Source organism: Ornithodoros turicata, unplaced genomic scaffold (genome assembly GCF_037126465.1).
Source record: "Ornithodoros turicata isolate Travis unplaced genomic scaffold, ASM3712646v1 ctg00000945.1, whole genome shotgun sequence".
NCBI lineage: Eukaryota > Metazoa > Arthropoda > Arachnida > Ixodida > Argasidae > Ornithodoros > Ornithodoros turicata.
Window position 1 is genome coordinate 501450 of NW_026999421.1, and position 24759 is coordinate 526208.

The 24759-nt window shown below is 49.7% G+C and overlaps 1 protein-coding gene across 2 annotated transcripts; it reads left to right on the top strand.

Moving 5' to 3' along the window:
* The first annotated feature begins 140 nt into the window (after positions 1-140).
* Positions 141-24719, top strand: LOC135375791 (NGFI-A-binding protein 1-like). Of its 2 annotated transcripts, none has more exons than XM_064608437.1 (8): positions 141-229; positions 18369-18506; positions 18622-18715; positions 19528-19629; positions 20735-20872; positions 21300-21401; positions 23947-24084; positions 24586-24719. In XM_064608437.1, the coding sequence occupies exons 4-8, from the start codon at positions 19533-19535 to the stop codon at positions 24702-24704; spliced, it is 594 nt and encodes a 197-aa protein (XP_064464507.1). In that variant the 5' UTR covers positions 141-229; positions 18369-18506; positions 18622-18715; positions 19528-19532; the 3' UTR covers positions 24705-24719. The 2 variants fall into 2 exon arrangements, with proteins under 2 accessions (XP_064464507.1, XP_064464506.1); XM_064608436.1 differs by lacking the exon at positions 141-229 and adding an exon at positions 16993-17152.
* The last annotated feature ends 40 nt before the right edge of the window (positions 24720-24759 follow it).

The window sequence follows — 24759 nt, forward strand, 5'->3', positions numbered from 1 at the left end:
CTCTTTTGAAACTTTGCCAACCAATAGCGGAGCGCGCAATGTCCTTCGGCCAATAGGTATCAACTATGATGCCTGACGGAGCCGCGAAGATGGGGAGCTATGGGGGCCGGGTAACGCCTTATCAGCCTTCCACATAAGCCGGGATCCCGTAAGTGTCCCTCCAGACCCCGCCAGGTTGCCGATGGATATCCAACTCTTCAAGTGAACATCACTGGAAGTCCAGAGTAAGGTGAGATCCCCAATGCGTATATCTTTCACTATTATTTATGCTGTGTTGTAGCGTTTCACTGTGTGGTTTCGATTTTTTTTACTGTTCTCACTGTGTTTGTAAATTGTTCTTTACCAACTGCATAGCGTATTTTTAGAAGCGGGATTTTCTTGCGTTTATCTTCGCTGATCCTGTAACTCCTCTGCTACTCATAGTGTATTAATCTGTATCGTCACAGTAAATAACGTACGCTGCATCCGGGAGGTGGTTACTTAAAACCCCCAGGGATCACCGCGTAGCGTGCCCTTGCTTCTCCTTGGATTAATATAAAGCGTCAATCTTACCGATGGTTGCTCAGAATTCCCACCTATTTGTGCCGTCTGCCTTTTTTTACTTTTTCGGCGGATGTGTTACGGTTAATTCGAATGTTCGTCATTGATGCTAATATCCTTAAATATCTATTTAGTTCGCCCATCATTGCCCTCTTATCGTCCCGCGCGATCTGTAGCATCCGCAGTGGGGAACAGTTAATCTCACTTGCCATCCCTTCTCGTGTCAGGTGGTGTCTTTCTGAACAATTGCTGTCGGCTTTTTTCTCATAGTTCGTTAAATCAAGTGTAAGTTTAATGATGTCCTCGCTAGGAAAGGTCACCTTGGGTGGCCTGCAGGCGCCAAAAACAACTGATAAGACAAGAAGAACCCTTCAAGGCATGACGTCAAGTACCCACTCGAACCTTATCTCTCCCTTAGCGACCGTGAGGTGACTGTCCCCCGTATTCCCAACCAACGCTGAGGGCTCCCTATGTAAGCGCTAGCCCTGAGGGAGGAGAATTTCGTTTCCCAAAGCGCCCGTATCTGCAAGGGGCGCCCCAAGGGCTCGCGCCAGCCAAGTAAGCTCGCGAGCTCCCTGAGGGACGCTTGCCTCGAAGCAAACATGGAGGACATGCCCCCGTATTCCCAACCAACCCTGAGGGCTCCCTATGTAACCTCTAGCCCTGAGGGAGACGAATTTTGTTTCCCAAAGCGCCCGTATCTGCAAGGGGCGCCCTAAGGGCACGCGCCAGCCAAGTGAGCTCGCGAGCTCCCTGAGGGACGCTTGCCTCGAAGCAAACATGGAGGACATCCCCCGTATTCCCAACCAACCCTGAGGGCTCCCTATGTAACCTCTAGCCCTGAGGGAGACGAATTTTGTTTCCCAAAACGCCCGTATCTGCAAGGGGCGCCCTAAGGGTACGCGCCAGCCAAGTGAGCTCGCGAGCTCCCTGAGGGACGCTTGCCTCGAAGCAAACATGGAGGACATCCCCCGTATTCCCAACCAACCCTGAGGGCTCCCTATGTAACCTCTAGCCCTGAGCCAGACGAATTTTGTTTCCCAAAGCGCCCGTATCTGCAAGGGGCGCCCTAAGGGCACGCGCCAGCCAAGTGAGCTCGCGAGCTCCCTGAGGGACGCTTGCCTCGAAGCAAACATGGAGGACATCCCCCGTATTCCCAACCAACCCTGAGGGCTCCCTATGTAACGTCTAGCCCTGAGGGAGACGAATTTTGTTTCCCAAAGCGCCCGTATCTGCAAGGGGCGCCCTAAGGGCACGCGCCAGCCAAGTGAGCTCGCGAGCTCCCTGAGGGACGCTTGCCTCGAAGCAAACATGGAGGACATCCCCCGTATTCCCAACCAACCCTGAGGGCTCCCTATGTAACCTCTAGCCCTGAGGGAGACGAATTTTGTTTCCCAAAGCGCCCGTATCTGCAAGGGGCGCCCTAAGGGCACGCGCCATCCAAGTGAGCTCGCGAGCTCCCTGAGGGACGCTTGCCTCGAAGCAAACATGGAGGACATCCCCCGTATTCCCAACCAACCCTGAGGGCTCCCTATGTAACCTCTAGCCCTGAGGGAGACGAATTTTGTTTCCCAAAGCGCCCGTATCTGCAAGGGGCGCCCTAAGGGCACGCGCCAACCAAGTGAGCTCGCGAGCTCCCTGAGGGACGCTTGCCTCGAAGCAAACATGGAGGACATCCCCCGTATTCCCAACCAACCCTGACGGCTCCCTATGTAACCTCTAGCCCTGAGGGAGACGAATTTTGTTTCCCAAAGCGCCCGTATCTGCAAGGGGCGCCCTAAGGGCACGCGCCAGCCAAGTGAGCTCGCGAGCTCCCTGAGGGACGCTTGCCTCGAAGCAAACATGGAGGACATCCCCCGTATTCCCAACCAACCCTGAGGGCTCCCTATGTAACCTCTAGCCCTGAGGGAGACGAATTTTGTTTCCCAAAGCGCCCGTATCTGCAAGGGGCGCCCTAAGGGCACGCGCCAGCCAAGTGAGCTCGCGAGCTCCCTGAGGGACGCTTGCCTCGAAGCAAACATGGAGGACATCCCCCGTATTCCCAACCAACCCTGAGGGCTCCCTATGTAACCTCTAGCCCTGAGGGAGACGAATTTTGTTTCCCAAAGCGCCCGTATCTGCAAGGGGCGCCCTAAGGGCACGCGCCAGCCAAGTGAGCTCGCGAGCTCCCTGAGGGACGCTTGCCTCGAAGCAAACATGGAGGACATCCCCCGTATTCCCAACCAACCCTGAGGGCTCCCTATGTAACCTCTAGCCCTGAGGGAGGAGAATTTCGTTTCCCAAAGCGCCCGTATCTGCAAGGGGCGCCCCAAGGGCTCGCGCCAGCCAAGTAAGCTCGCGAGCTCCCTGAGGGACGCTTGCCTCGAAGCAAAGATGGAGGACATGAACCCGTATTCCCAACCAACCCTGAGGGCTCCCTATGTAACCTCTAGCCCTGAGGGAGACGAATTTTGTTTCCCAAAGCGCCCGTATCTGCAAGGGGCGCCCTAAGGGCACGCGCCAGCCAAGTGAGCTCGCGAGCTCCCTGAGGGACGCTTGCCTCGAAGCAAAGATGGAGGACATGAACCCGTATTCCCAACCAACCCTGAGGGCTCCCTATGTAACCTCTAGCCCTGAGGGAGACGAATTTTGTTTCCCAAAGCGCCCGTATCTGCAAGGGGCGCCCTAAGGGCACGCGCCAGCCAAGTGAGCTCGCGAGCTCCCTGAGGGACGCTTGCCTCGAAGCAAACATGGAGGACATCCCCCGTATTCCCAACCAACCCTGACGGCTCCCTATGTAACCTCTAGCCCTGAGGGAGACGAATTTTGTTTCCCAAAGCGCCCGTATCTGCAAGGGGCGCCCTAAGGGCACGCGCCAGCCAAGTGAGCTCGCGAGCTCCCTGAGGGACGCTTGCCTCGAAGCAAACATGGAGGACATCCCCCGTATTCCCAACCAACCCTGAGGGCTCCCTATGTAACCTCTAGCCCTGAGGGAGACGAATTTTGTTTCCCAAAGCGCCCGTATCTGCAAGGGGCGCCCTAAGGGCACGCGCCAGCCAAGTGAGCTCGCGAGCTCCCTGAGGGACGCTTGCCTCGAAGCAAACATGGAGGACATCCCCCGTATTCCCAACCAACCCTGAGGGCTCCCTATGTAACCTCTAGCCCTGAGGGAGACGAATTTTGTTTCCCAAAGCGCTCGTATCTGCAAGGGGCGCCCTAAGGGCACGCGCCAGCCAAGTGAGCTCGCGAGCTCCCTGAGGGACGCTTGTCTCGAAGCAAACATGGAGGACATCCCCCGTATTCCCAACCAACCCTGAGGGATCCCTATGTAACCTCTAGCCCTGAGGGAGACGAATTTTGTTTCCCAAAGCGCCCGTATCTGCAAGGGGCGCCCTAAAGGCACGCGCCAGCCAAGTGAGCTCGCGAGCTCCCTGAGGGACGCTTGCCTCGAAGCAAACATGGAGGACATCCCCCGTATTCCCAACCAACCCTGAGGGCTCCCTATGTAACCTCTAGCCCTGAGGGAGGAGAATTTCGTTTCCCAAAGCGCCCGTATCTGCAAGGGGCGCCCCAAGGGCTCGCGCCAGCCAAGTAAGCTCGCGAGCTCCCTGAGGGACGCTTGCCTCGAAGCAAACATGGAGGACATGCCCCCGTATTCCCAACCAACCCTGAGGGCTCCCTATGTAACCTCTAGCCCTGAGGGAGACGAATTTTGTTTCCCAAAGCGCCCGTATCTGCAAGGGGCGCCCTAAGGGCACGCGCCAGCCAAGTGAGCTCGCGAGCTCCCTGAGGGACGCTTGCCTCGAAGCAAACATGGAGGACATCCCCGTATTCTCAACCAACCCTGAGGGCTCCCTATGTAACCTCTAGCCCTGAGGGAGACGAATTTTGTTTCCCAAAGCGCCCGTATCTGCAAGGGGCGCCCTAAGGGCACGCGCCAGCCAAGTGAGCTCGCGAGCTCCCTGAGGGACGCTTGCCTCGAAGCAAACATGGAGGACATCCCCGTATTCCCAACCAACCCTGAGGGCTCCCTATGTAACCTCTAGCCCTGAGGGAGACGAATTTTGTTTCCCAAAGCGCCCGTATCTGCAAGGGGCGCCCTAAGGGCACGCGCCAGCCAAGTGAGCTCGCGAGCTCCCTGAGGGACGCTTGCCTCGAAGCAAACATGGAGGACATCCCCCGTATTCCCAACCAACCCTGAGGGCTCCCTATGTAACCTCTAGCCCTGAGGGAGACGAATTTTGTTTCCCAAAGCGCCCGTATCTGCAAGGGGCGCCCTAAGGGCACGCGCCAGCCAAGTGAGCTCGCGAGCTCCCTGAGGGACGCTTGCCTCGAAGCAAACATGGAGGACATCCCCGTATTCCCAACCAACCCTGAGGGCTCCCTATGTAACCTCTAGCCCTGAGGGAGACGAATTTTGTTTCCCAAAGCGCCCGTATCTGCAAGGGGCGCCCTAAGGGCACGCGCCAGCCAAGTGAGCTCGCGAGCTCCCTGAGGGACGCTTGCCTCGAAGCAAACATGGAGGACATCCCCCGTATTCCCAACCAACCCTGACGGCTCCCTATGTAACCTCTAGCCCTGAGGGAGACGAATTTTGTTTCCCAAAGCGCCCGTATCTGCAAGGGGCGCCCTAAGGGCACGCGCCAGCCAAGTGAGCTCGCGAGCTCCCTGAGGGACGCTTGCCTCGAAGCAAACATGGAGGACATCCCCCGTATTCCCAACCAACCCTGAGGGCTCCCTATGTAACCTGTAGCCCTGAGGGAGACGAATTTTGTTTCCCAAAGCGCCCGTATCTGCAAGGGGCGCCCTAAGGGCACGCGCCAGCCAAGTGAGCTCGCGAGCTCCCTGAGGGACGCTTGCCTCGAAGCAAACATGGAGGACATCCCCCGTATTCCCAACCAACCCTGACGGCTCCCTATGTAACCTCTAGCCCTGAGGGAGACGAATTTTGTTTCCCAAAGCGCCCGTATCTGCAAGGGGCGCCCTAAGGGCACGCGCCAGCCAAGTGAGCTCGCGAGCTCCCTGAGGGACGCTTGCCTCGAAGCAAACATGGAGGACATCCCCCGTATTCCCAACCAACCCTGAGGGCTCCCTATGTAACCTCTAGCCCTGAGGGAGACGAATTTTGTTTCCCAAAGCGCTCGTATCTGCAAGGGGCGCCCTAAGGGCACGCGCCAGCCAAGTGAGCTCGCGAGCTCCCTGAGGGACGCTTGTCTCGAAGCAAACATGGAGGACATCCCCCGTATTCCCAACCAACCCTGAGGGATCCCTATGTAACCTCTAGCCCTGAGGGAGACGAATTTTGTTTCCCAAAGCGCCCGTATCTGCAAGGGGCGCCCCAAGGGCTCGCGCCAGCCAAGTAAGCTCGCGAGCTCCCTGAGGGACGCTTGCCTCGAAGCAAACATGGAGGACATGCCCCCGTATTCCCAACCAACCCTGAGGGCTCCCTATGTAACCTCTAGCCCTGAGGGAGACGAATTTTGTTTCCCAAAGCGCCCGTATCTGCAAGGGGCGCCCTAAGGGCACGCGCCAGTCAAGTGAGCTCGCGAGCTCCCTGAGGGACGCTTGTCTCGAAGCAAACATGGAGGACATCCCCCGTATTCCCAACCAACCCTGAGGGCTCCCTATGTAACCTCTAGCCCTGAGGGAGACGAATTTTGTTTCCCAAAGCGCCCGTATCTGCAAGGGGCGCCCTAAGGGCACGCGCCAGCCAAGTGAGCTCGCGAGCTCCCTGAGGGACGCTTGCCTCGAAGCAAACATGGAGGACATCCCCCGTATTCCCAACCAACCCTGACGGCTCCCTATGTAACCTCTAGCCCTGAGGGAGACGAATTTTGTTTCCCAAAGCGCCCGTATCTGCAAGGGGCGCCCCAAGGGCTCGCGCCAGCCAAGTAAGCTCGCGAGCTCCCTGAGGGACGCTTGCCTCGAAGCAAACATGGAGGACATGCCCCCGTATTCCCAACCAACCCTGAGGGCTCCCTATGTAACCTCTAGCCCTGAGGGAGACGAATTTTGTTTCCCAAAGCGCCCGTATCTGCAAGGGGCGCCCTAAGGGCACGCGCCAGTCAAGTGAGCTCGCGAGCTCCCTGAGGGACGCTTGTCTCGAAGCAAACATGGAGGACATCCCCCGTATTCCCAACCAACCCTGAGGGCTCCCTATGTAACCTCTAGCCCTGAGGGAGACGAATTTTGTTTCCCAAAGCGCCCGTATCTGCAAGGGGCGCCCTAAGGGCACGCGCCAGCCAAGTGAGCTCGCGAGCTCCCTGAGGGACGCTTGCCTCGAAGCAAACATGGAGGACATCCCCCGTATTCCCAACCAACCCTGACGGCTCCCTATGTAACCTCTAGCCCTGAGGGAGACGAATTTTGTTTCCCAAAGCGCCCGTATCTGCAAGGGGCGCCCTAAGGGCACGCGCCAGCCAAGTGAGCTCGCGAGCTCCCTGAGGGACGCTTGCCTCGAAGCAAACATGGAGGACATCCCCCGTATTCCCAACCAACCCTGAGGGCTCCCTATGTAACCTCTAGCCCTGAGGGAGACGAATTTTGTTTCCCAAAGCGCCCGTATCTGCAAGGGGCGCCCTAAGGGCACGCGCCAGCCAAGTGAGCTCGCGAGCTCACTGTACGCTCCCTGAGGGACGCTCGCCTCGAAACAAACATGGATGACATGTGCATTTGTGGATCGCGTCGTGCAATTCGAGCGTTATACCCTCACGGTGGTATTGCCGTAGTGACGGTTCGACGAATTCGTGACTGGGAAAACTACCTTGTGCGGTACCACGAATATGAATCGAAAGAAAGATAAGTTGGGCGTGTGCATGAACACTACAGACTATAGTGAACATCAGGAGGGGCCACGGACAATCCTGGCTTCCCTTGTCCGCCAATTCAGTGATTGTTACAATCTGGCCGTTTAATACAACACACACACACACATAAGGAGACGATGGTGAGATGTGTACATATCATATCCGCAATATCCAACAGTTGTACAACATCTGAATACTGACATGAAGTAGCCCACCATACATGAAGTTTGCAAGTCGAACGCGAACAGAACAGGAGAGATACCAAAGTAGCAGACGACAGCCATCGGAAGCGGAAATCAAGCGCGGTCCTGCGCATGGGCTTCTGCTTCGTTCTACGAGGAATCGGGCCGAATCCCCTTCGAGCCTCCCGACGGCCAGCCCTTCGCTGAGGGTGTGCACGTTTGAGAAACGCATGCTGCCCTCAGGGGATGTTTGCCCTCAAGGGACCCTGGGCTACGGGCGCCCTGAGGGCAAAGTTGCGGGTGGTTTGGGAATACGGCCCATGTGCATCTGTGGATCGCGTCGCGCGGTTCAAGCGTTACCCTCACGTTGTTATTCCCGTAGTGACGGCGCGACGAATTCGGGACTGGGATCACCACCTTGAGCTGTACGACGTATGAATTCAAAGAAAGATACTGCTTGTCGAAGTTATGTGCGCATGAACACTACAGACTATACTGAACATCGGGAGGAGCACGGACAATCCTGGCTTCCCTTGTCCACCCACCCAGTGATTGTTACAATCTGGCCGTTTTAGTACAACACGTACACACATAGGGAGACGATGATGAGATGGGTACAAATCATATCCGCAGTACCCGAGAGTTTAACAACATCGGAGCACAATATTGACACGAAGTTCGGAAGCCAAACGCAAGCAGAACAAAAGATACCAAAGTAGCAGACGACAGCCGCCGGAAGCGGAAAGGACGCGCGGTCCTGCGCATGCGCTTTTGCCTCGTTCTACGAGGAATCGGGCCGAATCCCCTTCGAGCCTCCCTACGGCCAGCCCTTTGCTTAGCGCGTGCACGTTTACGTTCGAGAAATGCATGCTGCCCTGAGGGGATGTTCGCCCTCAAGGGACCCTGGGCTACGGGCGCCCTGAGGGAGAAGTTGCGGGTGGTTTGGGAATACGGGCCAGTGTAAGTGTTGCTCACATAGGGCACAGAGACGTTGCAATATATAATATTTTTCCCTTCTAGCTTAATTGATACCACGGAGTAAGAAGACTAGGAGATGAAACTTGACTCTCTCCCGCGACCAGAGAATGTACGAGGAGCGCGTGCTCCGCTGCCCGGCCCGCAGTGCCATCTGTTGCACGAGGACGCAGAATTTCCGAAGCATGCGGTCACGTGATACTGTCACTTGTCCGGCGGCGTGACTAAAACACGTGAAAGCACGTGAATTAAACACTAGAAAAGAAGAAGATGAAACGCTTACTCGATCATCGTGCTCCTATCGTCTGCTCAACAGAACCGAGAGGCAAGAGAATGAAATTGTTTTCCGTTGGTTTCGCTAAACAGGAAGCGCTATGTAGTTGACAAGCGCGACCTTTATTGCCAAGACAAACATCGTTCACGTTCATCAGTTTGTCTTCGTCCGTAGAAGCTAGCGTACGACTCGCGAAAAGAACTGCTTTCCCCATAGCCTTCCATGCAAAAGCGCAAAATAGAAGACAGTGCCGCCGTGCCATCTGTCGCGTAAAGTCAGCAACTGCCTTTTTTTCTCTCCCCCAACGTGACAGTCTCGCGCCGGCGCTTGCTTCTATGGGCAGTTTCACCTCCTAGCCTTCTTACTCCGTGATTGATACATATTATAATACACATTTTTATTTTTGTGCGGTTTTGAAACCTATAGCTCCCATTGATGGTCCTCTATTCGGCAGAAAAGTTTTCGTTATGTTAAACCTGTAGGGCCCTGCTGTAGGTGAGATTAACCCTCAATGACATTACTAACATGCCATTTAAAAGTCAGACTACGCACAGTTTATGAATACGTTGTGGATGCGATCTTCAATACAACGCAGCATGAATTTATGAAAACCAATTGTTGTTAAAAAGCATGCAGCAAGCCCTGTATGGAATCTTTGAGCGTAGGGTACAAAGACTGACACGTGATCGACCTGGTGTTTCAAAGAAGTGCTGAAGAAAACGGTTTGTAAGACTCGAACACTATTATACGCTCCATTGTGTGGTATTGCATTCAGCCAGATAACATAGTTGACGGGGACTATAGCCCGCATTGCGTTGACGTTTCCTTTTTTTTTATCGTAGCCAGAACTCGTTCAACCACCCGTCAACACGTGCCAACACAGCGAGGGCTCCCAGGGAGGTCACCTTCTTGCACACGGTTGTAAAGTGCAATAAGGTAAGTCCCGTCAGAGCCTCCCACTTACCAGAAACGACCAACTGACAAACGAACGCGTTGGCCGGAATCTGTTCCGGATAGTCTCACGCTAGATAAACATCTTGAACGTAGAACAGATTCCTTAAAAGGGTAGGAACACATTCATAATTCTGAAAGATGGAAGCCACTCAGAAGTTCAGAAAAGTCACTGAAGCTTTGTATGTACTTGCCCCTTCTATGTTGTTTCAGCCTCAGAACATCAATTGTCTCTTGTTTACGCTCATAATGCGTTTCACGTTGTCATGAACGCATTGTACGGCACGCCAGAATACTGCTACGAAAAGGAAAAAAGAAAGAAAAAAAAATTCTTCTTCGTGTTGTAAGCCCTCTGACACACTCCCGAGCGAAGCGGTGACGTCGAAGAGTTCAGAGTCCCTTCCATTTCGACTGGCAGCCCGGCTTTAATAGTATCCATTTATCATCAGAAAAGCACAACAGCCGAACAGCGTATTTTCAACGTCAACGTCAAAGTTTTAGAACCCTAACCTTCGATGCGAAACTCGCAACTCATTTTTCACACAAGACAATTCATGTTCTGAGGCTGGAACGCATATGTAGAAGGACAAACACATACGTGTTTAATATTTCTTTCATCATTTTTCACTTTCGTTCAAACTACACATGGCTGTATCGGAGGAAGTGAGGTTTCTACCAAAACTATTTCTGAGGACTTGAAACAAACAAGTTCTTTTATTCTCTTTCTCCAGGAAAGTTTCAACGATCTCTTCGTGGACATAATGACGCCTCTACGTTTCGCTGTTGTCTTCGTCCTCCTCTTTGGTAATACTAATATGGGATCTAATATAGGCTGTTGTGAAAGTTTGATCAAACCAAAAGCTCAGTTTCGAGAGCTGCGGTTGTTTCAAACCGACAATTATTCTACTATAGCCGGAGGAGATGTCCTAGGATAGTACAAGAAACACTAATTTATCTTGACCCTCTACACCCCCCAAATGTTCTGTGACACCCCCTACATTTTCGACCTGTGTATCCCCTGCACGGGGTGCCCTTAGGATTCTGGTTTAGATACATCACACTGATAATATGTTATAATAACGTGACTATAATAATGACGCACCCCCATTTTTTCCAACACCCCTCCACGCTTAGAATTATGCGTAAACGACTGAAAAGAACACACGGTTTTGGAAACATTGGCGGGTTCCGAACCATGGTTTTTGTCCCCGTCTTTTACCACTAGTGGATCGCTCCAGGATAATTGAGCTTTAGTTAGATTGAAGCTTGTGGCGAACCGACTGAAAAACGGCGATGTACACACCCCCTATCCTTTCCTTTTTCCTTGAACATGTCCTTCGCCCTAAGACAGCAGAAAGTTTTCTGCACGAAGGCTGTCCTCGTTATTCGGTAACACGTTTAGAGAGATGAGGTAGTCAAGTGAACAGGTGCTCAGGACGCGTAGTAAGCTGTCGAAAGCGCGTGACGTAACAGCTCACATGGTGCGATCCAAGTTGCGGGGAACTTGAGAGTGCGAGAAACTAAAAAAATTCCCTTTCTTTTTAAGGTGTATTTGTCGCCAGTGAAGCTGCACCTGAAGGACACGAGCTTGAACGTAAGGACCTTTGGAATTATTAACGATGTTACCGTATAGCCATCATTGTGAGGACGTTTCCTTTTGCAGGTCGTGACGTTGACATGGAGGTCTGCCCTTGTGTTCTGGGTATTACATGCCCTAATAACGTCCTTTGCACAAAGTACAGCGAGTGTAAGAAATGCTTCCTTCTCGGTGGATGAAAAACATGGCTGACCGGCAACCCTTAACAACGAAACGATCAATTGCACGTATATGAAATAAGAGTCCCTGGCATTCTCTTTCACCAACATGATCATGGGTGGGGGGAACTTTTGAGGGCAATAAATTGTACTAAGCAGCAGACGTTGCGTTCGTTTATTTCTCTTTCGATTTTCTGTAGGACTGCATTTACATCGGATCCCGCGCACCTGCACGCCGTGCAGCGATAACAACACATGCAGTCTGAAAACCCAACTTAACTGCGTAACACTCTCACCATCAACCATTCAGCCGAACGATACATTTATCGGTTCACAGAAGAGCGGATCCTTTTTCTAGGAGTTATCGTATACATCCAGCTTGTCACGGAAAGGGGTGCGCAAATCTCGAAAAAGAACAAATCTACTGGAAAGAGGACAATATCATATTCTGAACAACGATGATCCTGAGCGTACTAAGGGCCAGTTTTCACTTGGCGACACGGCGCATCCGTCGAGACTGACAATGTTAGGTAAGGAGTGTCTTTTATCTATTTCACAAATTGGGGTGTACGCCGGTTCATGTAGAATGTGCAGCCCTGAAGGCTGACAAAGGTTAGGTCAGGAAAATCTTCACCTGACCTAACCTTGGTCAGTCTCTACGTGTTCATATCCATTCATAAACTGATCCACTCGCGATAGTGTAAAAATCATAAAAGGCAGTCCTTACCTGACCCTGGCCAGTCTCGACGGGTGCATGTTCTACATGAACCGACCGACCCCCAGAGTGTGAAATACGTAAAAGGGTGTACAGGCCTAAACTTGGTCAGTCTCAACGGGTGCATATCCCACATGAAGTGACCCACTCGACAACGCATGAAAAATAGAGAAGGCTCTCCTAACCTACCCTTGGTCAGTCTAGACGGGTGCAACGTGAACTGACCATCTCCACGACGTCTGAAATACACAAAAAGCTCTTAAAGGCTCTACACGAACTGACCCACTACCACACGTATAACTAACGACCCAGCACACCATTAATCAGATTCCTACAGCTTGGGACAAAACTTTACGCAACACCGGTGGGCAGAATTTCTCCAATGGAGCGACAACCAAGCAGCAAGCAGGAGTAGGCACACATACTGAGAGATGGAAGGAATAGCCGGCCACCCGTTTCTTATTCGATCTCTTCGTTCTCCTATGAAGAAATGGGCAGGCGCCGTGTTCCGTAAACTTTGACCCCAAGCTGTACAACAACAGAGGATATGAAATGAATCTGCGGCAGTGCCAGGTCCCAAACAAACGATTCAACATGACTCGAAAACACACAGGAGACTAAAATAGCTGATCTGCTGACTAAATAGCTGACTAAAGAGCTGCTTTCTGTTCGGCGAGAGCCGCAGGCGGGACAGAAACACATTACCATACGTCGTTTGCACGATGTGGTGCTCACATTTCCACAATAAATGGCTTTCGAAAAGCGAAATCACACGGTGAGCAGCGCGAGAAACAAAGTCTCGCAAAACCGAAACTTTAGAGAGGATCACGTGGTGGACAGGACGTAATGGCGATTTTGACCCGAGCGACCGCTAGAGGGCGGCTATGCCAGTCTGGAAGGAAGAGCCGCTCCTTGCATTTCCTTCTTCGATGGATACTGCCCCAGCGTTAAAGAGATGTAGACGCCTGAAACTCAACTGGAACTCGAGTCCTGATCGGCGATGATGGAATAGAAGCGTCAGATGTGCTGGAGAGCTCGTGGGTCCAGGAGTAAAGATCCACCAGGACAATCACATGAACAACATCCTAAAGAAGCATTTGGTCCCTCGGATCAGTTTCCATTTTCGGTAACGAACCATACGTGTTTCAACGAGACTCGGCGCTAGCTCACAAAGCAACGATAGTGCGCAGCTGGAGCAGGGGAAGTCTCAGTGATTTGATCTAGGCACAGGAGTGATACCCATACAGTCCTCATCTCAATCACTCTTATCTGCAGAGTATAATAAGCAAGGACATGTTGCACTCCTGACTGCAGACTCCTTCGAGTCTCATTCGACGAAGGCGTGGGACAAAATGGATGACTACTACCTGCGACACATACTGTCAACTCCTTCCTGCATCGTCATCTGCGAGTGCATCCCTAACAGAGGCGATGCAGTTAACAGGTCTGATTTATTTCGAGTAAATGCATTACGTTGAGCTGAAAATATTAGAAAATACGAATTATACAACTGAGGAGTCATTATTGAGGACAATCCGGATACAGCTTCACCACGCGACACACGCAAGGCCAATCACTGCACAGATCTGAGGATAATCCAATAACGTCAAGTAAGAGGGGAGTAATTGTGGTGTCCAGTCACTCCCTCGCATAAAAAGCGTTCCCCCGAGACTGAGGACACCAGCGATAGAACGTCGGACAGCCCCATCGGCGGCTGTATCATTGCACCGTTTCTCAAGAAACCCCTTCTCCTCGCAAGGCGGGACTAGTTGTAACTGCCGTAACGAACGTTTCTCAACTGTACCTGAAGCGTCAGTCACGAGAACATTTATTCATTAATTAAGCCAGCGCTGTCTCATGTAACAAATATCACAACCACATGTAGTCTCTCATACAACACACAACTGCCTCACAGTGATCGCTCCATAGTACCGAACGATTCATAGACGCAGTGTGTGTCACATAGTCTCTTCCTCCGTTTCTGATATTTGCCTTTCGCCGTATTTCGAGTGGTTTCGACGGCAGATATACCACGTCGTTGTTGTCCGAAACAAAACCATGCACCCACATGGTCCCGCGGTCATCCTCGTCGTTCACATTTGGCTCAGAGGATTGGATAGCTGTGACGTAAGCCCTTTTCAAAGCCAATTATACAGCAGTCACGCCCTGCTATTTTTGCCCGATAACTCTGCCCCAGTTGAACTGAATACAGTTTGAGGTCGATGTATCTACTCGATAGTAAAGCATCGTGAGAACGTTGTCCTGCAGAGTATTCACTATTCACGGAAATCATCATGGTCCCTTTAAGTTCATTGATTTTCCCATCACTTTCCCGCTTACCTGGTAGTGACCTGGTGCACCAGTGTCTTGTGGTTCCTAGGAGTGGTGGTCACGCCGACACCACGGATTCAAACTGCTACCGTAAGGCACGCGTTCCTAGATGGTGGTGGTGGTGGTAAAAGGGCTTGCCGTTGTCGCCCTCACATGGTCGCGTTCCTTCCTAGGTATGATCCTAGGCAGAATATTTCACAGAATTGTGTCACCGGCACCAGTTAACTTCATGCGTCGTCGTCATCGCCTTCAGCTAGGGGAGCACCCGTGACGAACATTTTTAATTATAAACGCATCCGCCACACCAGTAAAGTTGAACGACTGGCGCTGAGGTTGTGTAACAGTCGCCAAACTCGGATCTCGCGTTTGCGGTGATCGCCGCGGTAACAGTTGCAATGTGGGTAAGCTTACACTCTTAAAAATGAACTTCACCTCATAGCACGCTCATAGCCAACCATAATCTCGAATGATATCGTTATCTGACCTGATTGGTTGAAAACGGGAGGCGTACACCTTTTTTGTGACAATTATGAACAGCATAAGTGTCACAAAAAGGCGTACCCTCCCGTTTTCAACAAATCAGGGTAGAGAACGATATCATTCGAGATGATGGTTGGCTAGGAGCGTGCTATGAGGTGAAGTTCATTTTTAAGAGTGTACACTCTTAAAAATGAACTTCACCGCATAGCACGCTCCTAGCGAACCATTATCTCGAATGTTATCGTTATCTGCCCTGATTTGTTGAAAACACGGGGCGTACGCCTTTTCTGTAACACTTATGCTGTTCATAATTGTCACAAAAAAGGCGTCCGCCCCCCTGTTTTCAACAAATCAGGGCAGATAACGATATCATTTGAGATTATCGTTGGATAGGAGCGTGCTCGGTGAAGTTCATTTTTAAGAGTGTATGTCTGCCACCTACAGTCATTCGGGTCGCCATAACTCGCAACACGTCAGGGCTGGTTGAGTTGAATGGGTCAGGAGGTCACAGCTGTATCTCACGCGTGATCGGGGCGGTTTAGCCGTGCCGGCTATCACGGAGCGCTCTCTAGCACTGCAGATCCGGGCTCTCTTTGAGGCGCTTCTCAATCCCGATCATCCAGCGTGACCACGCCCCCCTCCCTTGACTCCGCCCCCTCTCCCGGCCCCGCCTCCCCTTGGGTGCCGCGCGCCTTCACGCCCGTAAGTTCCGGTCCTACAGCTGGCTAACCTTTTCAGTGACTTTCTTCGTTTACTCCACTCTTAGAAATGAACTTCACCACATAGCACGCTCCTAGCCAACCATCACCGCGAATGACAACGTTCTCGTCATAGATTTGTTGAAAACGGGAGGAGGAGCCTAGTTTGTGCCGGCCTCTCCTGTGGTTTTAAACAAATCAGGGTCGAGAACGTTGTCATTCGGGATTATGGTTGGCTAGGAGCGTGCTATGTGGTGAAGTTCATTTCTACGAGTGTAGGGTACTTGCTCCGAAGCAACCATACGCGATGACGTCATCTCTGCTCTTGCAACCAATGCACAAAGTATGAATGTGAGTTCACTACATGCCATACAACATTTACTTAAATGTTATCATATACAGGGTGTTTCAGTTAAATCCCCGGGCTAAATAATTCGCGAACCGGTGCACCAATCGAATAACTTTCTTTTTTACAAGTATCTGTCCAATACCGCCTACAAGATGCGCACCGCGTGAATGAGCGGGAGGCGCTCATTATTTAAATAAAAATGCAAATGAGTTTCGTAAAAAAGCGTAACTTCTAAAGCAGGGCGCTGTCGGTATTAAAATGGGTACTACCCCTTTTGGGACCTTCAGTGGACACCTTTCAGAGAAAAATCTGCCACCGAAGCGGGTCATTTGTTGCAGTAATTAATTCGTTTCGGTTTACGTATTTTTGTCGCGGCTGGTCGCGGCGAAGCGCAAAAAGACGCTCTTTCACTCCCTTATCCATCAATGAATTACGTCCTTACACCAATGAATTACACCAATGAATTACGTCCTTTTGCGCTTCGCCGCGACCAGCCGCGACAAAAATACGTAAACCGAAACCAATTAATTACTGCAAGAAATGACCCGCTTCGGTGGCAGATTTTTCTCTGAAAGGTGTCCACTGAAGGTCCCAAAAGTGGTAGTACCCATTTTAATACCGACAGCGCCCTGCTTTAGAAGTTACGCTTTTTTACGAAACTCATTTGCATTTTTATTTAAATAATGAGCACCTCCCGCTCATTCACGCGGTGCGCATCTTGTAGGCGGTATTGGACAGATACTTGTAAAAAAGAAAGTTATTCGATTGGTGCACCGGTTCGCGAATTATTTAGCCCGGGGATTTAACTGAAACACCCTGTATAGTAAACTATGTCGTACTTCTATACTATACTACCCTACCAGTTAAGCGACGATTTATGATTTACGTGCTTCTTGCACTTACTGGTGTAACTCTATTCCTTCAGTGCTACTCTAAACCCACATTCCCACACCAGGAGGTGACACTTACTCGCACGACAAACAAAGGCGCGGTGAAAGATAACGCCTTATCTGCCTTCCACATAAGCAGGTTTCCCATATGCGTCGCTTCAGACTCCGCCAGGTGATCGATGGATCTCCATCTCTTCAACTGAACATCACTGGAAGTCTAAAGTGAGGTGAGGTCCCCAATACGTATATTTTTCACTATTATTTATGCTGCGTTGTAGCGATTCACTGTGTGGTTGCGATTATTTTTACTGTTCTCACTGTGTTGGTAAATTGTTTTTTATTAGCTGTATAGCGTATTTTTAGAAGCGGGATTTTCTTGCGTCTGTCTTTGCTGATCCTGCTACTCCTCTGCGACTCATTATCTATTAATCTGTATCGTCACAGTAAATAACGTACGCTGCATCCGGAAAGGTGGTTCGTTAAATTCCCCAAGCATCACCGAAGCGTGTCCTTGCTTCTCCGTCTATAAACTATAAACTAAATATAAACTATAAAGCGTCACTCTCACCGATGGTCGCTCAGAATTCCCACCTATTTGTGCCATCTGCTTTTTTTTTTCCTTTCTCGGTGGTTGTGCTGCGGTTAATTGGAACGCTCGTCATTAATGCTACCATCCCTAAATAACTGCGTACATCGCCCATCATTGTCACCTTGTCGTCTCAACACCATTTTTGTTGCATCCGCAGTGGGAAACAATCTCCCTGCGCCATCCCTTCTCGTGTCTGGTGGTGTCTTTCTGAACAATTGCTGGCGACTTTTGCTCATAGTTTGTTATATAAAGTGTAAGTTTAATTATGTCCTCGCTAGGAAAGGTCACCTTGGGTGGTCCGCAGGCAGAAAAACAACTGATAAGACGATAAGAACCCATGAAGGCATCACGTGAAGTACCCTCTCGAGCCTAGGAAAGAGATAATTATCTCTTTCCTAGTCACGGTGATGTGACTAGCTCACATAGGGCACATAGACGTTGTAATATATAATCTTTTCCCCTTCTAGCTTAATTGACACATATTATAATACACATTTTTATATTTGTGCAGTTTTGAAACCTATAGCTCCCCTTGATGGTCCTCTATTCGACAGAAAATAATTTTTTTTTGTTATGTTAAACCGGTAGGGCCCTGCTGTAGGTGAAACTAACCCTGAATGACATTACTGACATGCCATTTAAAAGTCAGACTACGGACACTTTATGAATACGTTGTGGAGGCGATCTTCAACACAACGCAGTGTCGAGCATGAATTTATGAACGCCAATCGTTGTTAGAAAGCATGCAGCAAGCCCTGTATGGAATGTGAGACAACACAGTTTACACCACACTTGTGACCACACCATGCAAGATCACCATGAGAATGTCTCGTAAGTCACATCGCACATTGCAGGTGGGCCATGGGTCCGGCGTGGGAACATCGACGACGATCGTAACTGAAGTGTTCGGCGGAGCCAGGGCACGATGAGCACAGGGTACAAAGACTGACAAGTGATCTACCTGGTGCTTGAAAAAAGTACTGAAGGAAAAGGTTTGTAAGACTCGAATACTATTATACGCTCCATTGTGTGGTATTGCATTCAGCCAGATAACATAGTTGACGAGGACCATAGCCCGCATTGCCTTGACGTTTTCTTTTACCGTAGCAGGTATTCGATCAACCACCCGTCAACACGTGCCATCACAGCGAGGGCTCCCAGGGAGGTCACCTTCTTGCACACGGTTGTAACGCGCAATAAGGTAAGTCCCGTCAGAGCCTCCCACTTACCAGAAACGACCGACTGACAAAAAAAAAAAAAAAAAAACGGAAAAAAGAAAAGTAAAAACGCGTATGCTGGAATACGTTGCGTATAATTTGACGCTAGATAAACATTTTGAACATAGAACAGATTCCTTAAAGGGACTGTCTGGACTCCAGATGTGAAGTAAATAGGCCTCATCAGATGATAGTCATTCGTGTAGTAGTTTTCTTTATTTTTTACGAATCCAAGCGGAAAATATTTTACTCGTTGGATATGTTACTCGCAAATCGTTTATTTCAAGTTACTTCGGTTATGTGACTGGTTGTTTGACATAATATTCTGAGAGATGTTCGAATATGTTTATTCGCGTCATCTTCAGCAAACTGTTTCGATCCCTGCCATCTGGGAAGTGAGAGCTTCGGCAACGCTGATTGGTTTTCGCAAGCACGTGACCTTACCGGAAATAGATGCAAACACGTCTTCGAAGGTGTCTTCAGTGATGTCACGGCTGGTTTAGTTGCGGTATTCTCAGTGCGAATTTTCCACGCGCAATTACTTTTACTTTCATATTGTTATTATTTTTTACAACTTGATGGAAAGAGAGATACATAACAAACGTAAATATATAGTGTAACACACTAGTGCGTAAATAACGCAGTATAGGCAGTACAAAGACTCGTTTCCTTCTATAGATTAACTGCAGACGGCTTCATCATTTGCAATGCTCATCTTACCTCAGATATGCGATCTTCTGAATCGCTATGTTTCCCGTGTGTGAACCACACTCTGAAAAACCTTCCTACTTTGCAGAGACGATGACGACCGTTACGACAAATAAATCAGAGCTGGAGCTTCACAAACTCCTTGAACGAGCAGTCCTTCTCTCCTACTACGACAAATTCATCGAGATAGGTGAGCCAAAACGGAACTTCATATCACCGGGCATGTCATCCAGGGACGTGACACTTTCGCCGTCAACCACGCAGCGCCAACAGGTCGGGAGTGACCGCTGCCGGGGTCATGGGTTCGAAACCATGTACCATGCGAGCAGGAGTCGCTCACGTCCTCCTCTGAGACTGTAGCCAAATACGCTCTTCCGTGCGATGAGGTTTAGTGAAAGTGAAAGTAACTCACCATATAGGAGGAATTATAAGGTGCTCCTTGAACAGAGTTCCCTTTCGAGGCAAACCCCGATGTTACTAGAATGCCTATTTCCTTTCTACGACCGCGAAGACGCAAAAGTTCCCAGTACAAAATATCGCGTGCCAAGGTTGTCTACACTGAGAGATGTGTTTATATCGACGCAGTTCGTTTGCAGAAATATGTTTCAACGACAACTTTCACCTTGGAACCGAAGACCCGCTTAAATGGGTTGTCGGGTCCGGAAGGGCGTGCATAAGATCGATGGTGTAATTTTCCGCACCGCTTTGTAGCTTCCTTTGGTGACGTTCCCCTCCCGACAACAACTTATATATTAAATAAACGGGATTTAAAAACTCGCACACTCTCAGAAGTACTGAAAAAAATCACCCCAGATATAAATAGCCTTGATCCCATAACCTTTGGGGAAATATGTTTTTCGTACGATTTTTTTTTTCATGTTAGGTTAAACACCCTACAACAGAAGTCTCAAGCCCTGAGAACAAGTACTTTATATTACTTAGAGCAGCTACTTTACAGGACACTTTGCATATTCGCAAGCTCAACGATGGTCGCGTCATGATGTAAAAAATAGGAATTAGAGGAAAATCTGTTGGAATATAGATAATTACCTCAATACTATGCACGTTGGAGTACGGATCCACATGTCAGTGCATTGACAAAACGCAAGGCGACTGTTCCGTCCACAAAAAAAAAAAAGAAAAAAGAAGAGAAAAACACCGGTCCAGATAAATAAATCTTTGATATTGAAGACGAAGGCTGCAAACAATGACACTGGTACGTCCACAACGCATGGAGTTACTTGTCTTGATAAGGCATTTGTCCACCCTAACCTCACTTACGGATTTGCCCTTAGGTGGGGACAATGTGCAGCAGCTTCGTGACTCCATCGGACACGATTTCCAGGAGTTGATCAACATGGTAGACATGGCCAGAAAGCCACCTCATGTCAAGAGGTTCAAGAAAGCACTGGCAGAGTGGAAACCAGACACAGGTAAATCGACAACCAAATTTGGAGAAAGGGCTCGATCGTCATGTACCGCGTGTTGGCACGCGTGCGCGGTACATAATGGTCGTACAGAAAGCCGGCGTTTCGTTGAACTAGGCGTCAAAGTCCGGCCTCACAAGCAGATCAGTTAACGAGCTATTTTCTGCAATCTCCGCAAGTCTTTCTAATGATTCTAATTGCGTGCACGAATCTCCTACATGGAAGCAACGATCGCGTAGGCCTTTGTGGGAACGCCCGGCTCTCCGTATATGCCTAACTTGGCAGAAGTCGAGGACAGTTAGGTAGAATTGCAAGCGGCTGCGTTCCTCTCTAAAGAACTTACTCAACCGACAGTTACGTTACCGCCACATTAGCCCTTCAGTCGTTTCCGACAATGAAAAAGTGCGTCTGAATCTAAGAATAAAAACCACAGTTGCAGCAACGTCCACTCCAGCGGATGGATCAGAAGGGGAGCTTCACAAGCTACTTCGAGGAGCGGATCTTCTCTCCTACCACGACAAGTTCATGGAGATAGGTGAGTCAGGATAGGCCGTGTCGATGCATACACGGAATACTAACGGAAGCTAGTCGTGCGTGTACAACTGCGGGCAAGAGACGGTGCCGCATGATTCAGAGCGTACCCGCGATCAATTAAGCCTGTTTGGAGAAGAGAAAGATACGGGATAAATTTAAGAAAAAGGAAATCCGCTTAGCACGCAATACATATTCTGACTCCCACCTGGTTCGTAGGAGACGCCGCGCGACATGTCGTCACTGTTAGCGTTGCGTCCAGTGTAATAATGGCGACACAGAACACAATTGTCAGGTTCTCACTGTAAAGGTCGACTTGCATTCTGAATAGTGACTCCTGGTGGACAGCTTGACAGACGAAGCAGGATTTCGAGCGACGTCAAATGTCGCTGGATTGCTTCTCTAAAGGGACGCTAAAATTCAAAATGAAGTTGCTCTCATATGAAAGTCAGCGTTTGAATTGGTGTAATGCAAACACAGTGCGCACAGCGCTAGCGCTACAGGAGAGAGCCACCAAATTGGAGTACCGACGAAATAAGCAACGCAGTTAAGATGTTTAATTGAGAAGGAAGATTTTCATTTAGGGAAGGAACCAGAAAGGTCGTCCTACTTACAGAACACCACGATGGTCGCAACAGTTACTTCCCTCTAGTTTTGAAAGCCGTACTGTTCCACAAATTGGGAGGACTGCTTTTGCATACTACTGTCTATACATGTCTATACATGAAACACGTTATACAGGATGTTTGCTGTAACGTGTCCCTAAATTATATTTAAAAAAAAAATACGGGAATGTCGCTCGCTGCATTCGTCTTTGCGGCACTTTTTTCGCCAGGGAAGACTGATTTTGTCGTATTTCAACTGCGATAAATTGAATTTTTAAAATTGATCTCGCTAATTTACCGAGTTAACCCCACGTTTTTCCAACGGAAATGGAATGCGCGTGTTCGATTTACCGCGAAACATCACTGAAGGCGTCCAGCACCACAGCGGGAACACATGAAAAAAAGAAAGAAAGAAGACATGCAAAAAGGCGCCGTTTTGGGACTCCCAAGTCGCTGGGCGCGAGTAGTTCAGCGCTATGTGGGCCGTCGTTGCTCCGCCCCCTTCACAGTCCCTCGCCGCACAAGATTTGCTGCGTCACGCCTTCAGCTTCCCCTGACGCTTCCTGTCGTTCCACGCATATCTCTTCTTGCCGAGTCCCAAAACGGTGCTTTTTGCATTTTTTTAATGTGTTCCCGCTGTGGTGCTGGATTCCTCAGCTATGTTTCGGGGTAAATCGAACATACGCTTTCCATTTGCATTGGAAAAACGTGAGGTTGACTCGGCAGATTTGCGAGATCAACTTTAAAAACTCAATTTAATGCTGTTGAAATTTGACTGGTGAAAAAAAACTGAAAAAAAAAGCTGGTGTCTTCCTCGTGAAAAAAGTGCCGCAAAGACCAATGCAATAAGCTGCATCCTTGTACAGTGTCTAGGTTATTTTATATAGTTCATAGGCACTCTATAGGAAACATTCTGTATATTTACAGTCTCCTGACCTGAACCTGACCCCATTGATGCCAGATAAAGTATTCGTAGCGGATTTTGAGCCCTGTTTGTCTTCCTGTTCTTGTGGATATTTCGTTCCCATGGAGTTGAGATGACTACAGGTGTTTTGTCGACACTCCTAAATGATGTTTATCTTTCTTTTTCTTTTTTTGGTGACCGCCACGTTTCAGTTGTTGATCTTCTATGTACAGGCCCCGACAAATATTTACGGAACACGCAGCAGGTGTATTTTCTCCTGTGCGCGACAGCCCATATCCCCAAGCAGCACAATGTACTGAAAGTCGGGTGCAATAGGGGTGGACGGGTAGGTGGAAGGCCTTGAACAGGCTTGTGAAACTAAAGAACATTGATGAAACACATACCGGCCACCCCTATTGCACTCGACTTTCAGTACATTGTGCTGCTTGGGTCAGCATGCACGTGGCACTAGTCCATAGGGACCCCCCTCCCTTTGGGAAATTCCTAGATCCGCCCCTGCTCGAAACATGGTTTGAATTGGTGTCGCTGCCGTCTCACTCCTCTCCCCCTCTGAACGAGTGAACAATCCCTCTTCCGCTTGCCGCTAGGGTGTCGCACCGAGGTGGAAATATACCGGTGGCGTTTTCCGTAAACTTTTGCGGGGCCTGTACTTCTACTCTCTCGACTAAGAACGCCGTGAGCGGCACCGAAGGCCAAGCATCGCCGACGATGGCCAAGGAACCGTCGAGAAATCACCGTGTGCAGGTGGGCTCAGCGGTTTTCTGACAGGCTGGCGTCACCACCGCGGAACTCGGTGTCTTTCCGTCGAGAAAACGATGTACGCGGGTCTCATTTTATAGCGCGGTCACCGCCATGTATCACAGTCGGCGCTACTCTTTCGGATATTTCTAGGGTTCACTCACCATTCAACGTCTACTCTCCACCCGTAGCCGCCCTTTCAGTTTGTTTTAATGTTACTTCTGTAATGCATGGAGTCACGTGTCTTGGGACCTTAACCTCCGTTTTGGAATTGTCTTTAGGCGGGGACAATGTTCAGCAGCTTCGTGACTCCGTGGGGAACGATTTCCAGGAAGTGATTGACCTCGTTGATATGGCCAGAAAGCCATATCACGTCAAGAGACTAAGGAAAGCACTGAGCCAGTGGACAGGACCGTCAGGTAAATGAAGAACCAAACGGGGAGAAAGAACTCCATCTTCCTGTATGCCGTATTGGCGTCCAGTATACCGGTGTATAATGGCACACTGAATGCCACGAAGGTATTCTTTGTTGGCTCATAAATCCAGCATTAGAAGCCAAGTAGTTGACGACCTTCTTTCTGCCATCTCCTCAATATACGTAATCGATGTAAGATCTAATTGCATGGAAGAACATTTCAAATTGAAGCAGATGATCACGTAGGTCATTTGGGGGTACCGGACTTCCGCATGCATGATTGTAAAGAAATGTAGAATTGAGAGATAGAGGTACCGACAACCTACCCACAACTGACTCGATTCTCACATGCGCTGTCGCCACATCAATCACTCTGTAGTCTTATCTCTGAGTATCGTTAAATGAAGATAGTGACAGGAGTTTCACATTATCTTACAATGAAGATTTCAATAATGATTTTGTGTGGATGTCGCTCGATGGCTTAACAGTCGACATTGGTTTACAGTCGCGGTAGCGTCCAGTGCGGCTGACGAATCAGAAGAGGAACTTCACGTATTACTTCGACTAGCGGATCTTCTCTCCTACCACGACAAGTTCATCCAACAAGGTGAGTTAAAAAAATGAAGTGTGTCTTTGTGTATCGAATACAAGCGGAATCCAGGCAGGTTGTTGCATTTGC

Coding starts and splice junctions, on each gene's coding strand:
- LOC135375791 (XM_064608437.1), top strand. CDS start 19,533: ATGACGACCGTTACGACAAATAAATCAGAGCTGGAGCTTCACAAACTC. Junction 20,873..21,299: donor AGAGTGGAAACCAGACACAG/GTAAATCGACAA, acceptor TAAAAACCACAG/TTGCAGCAACGTCCACTCCA. Junction 21,402..23,946: donor CGACAAGTTCATGGAGATAG/GTGAGTCAGGAT, acceptor AATTGTCTTTAG/GCGGGGACAATGTTCAGCAG.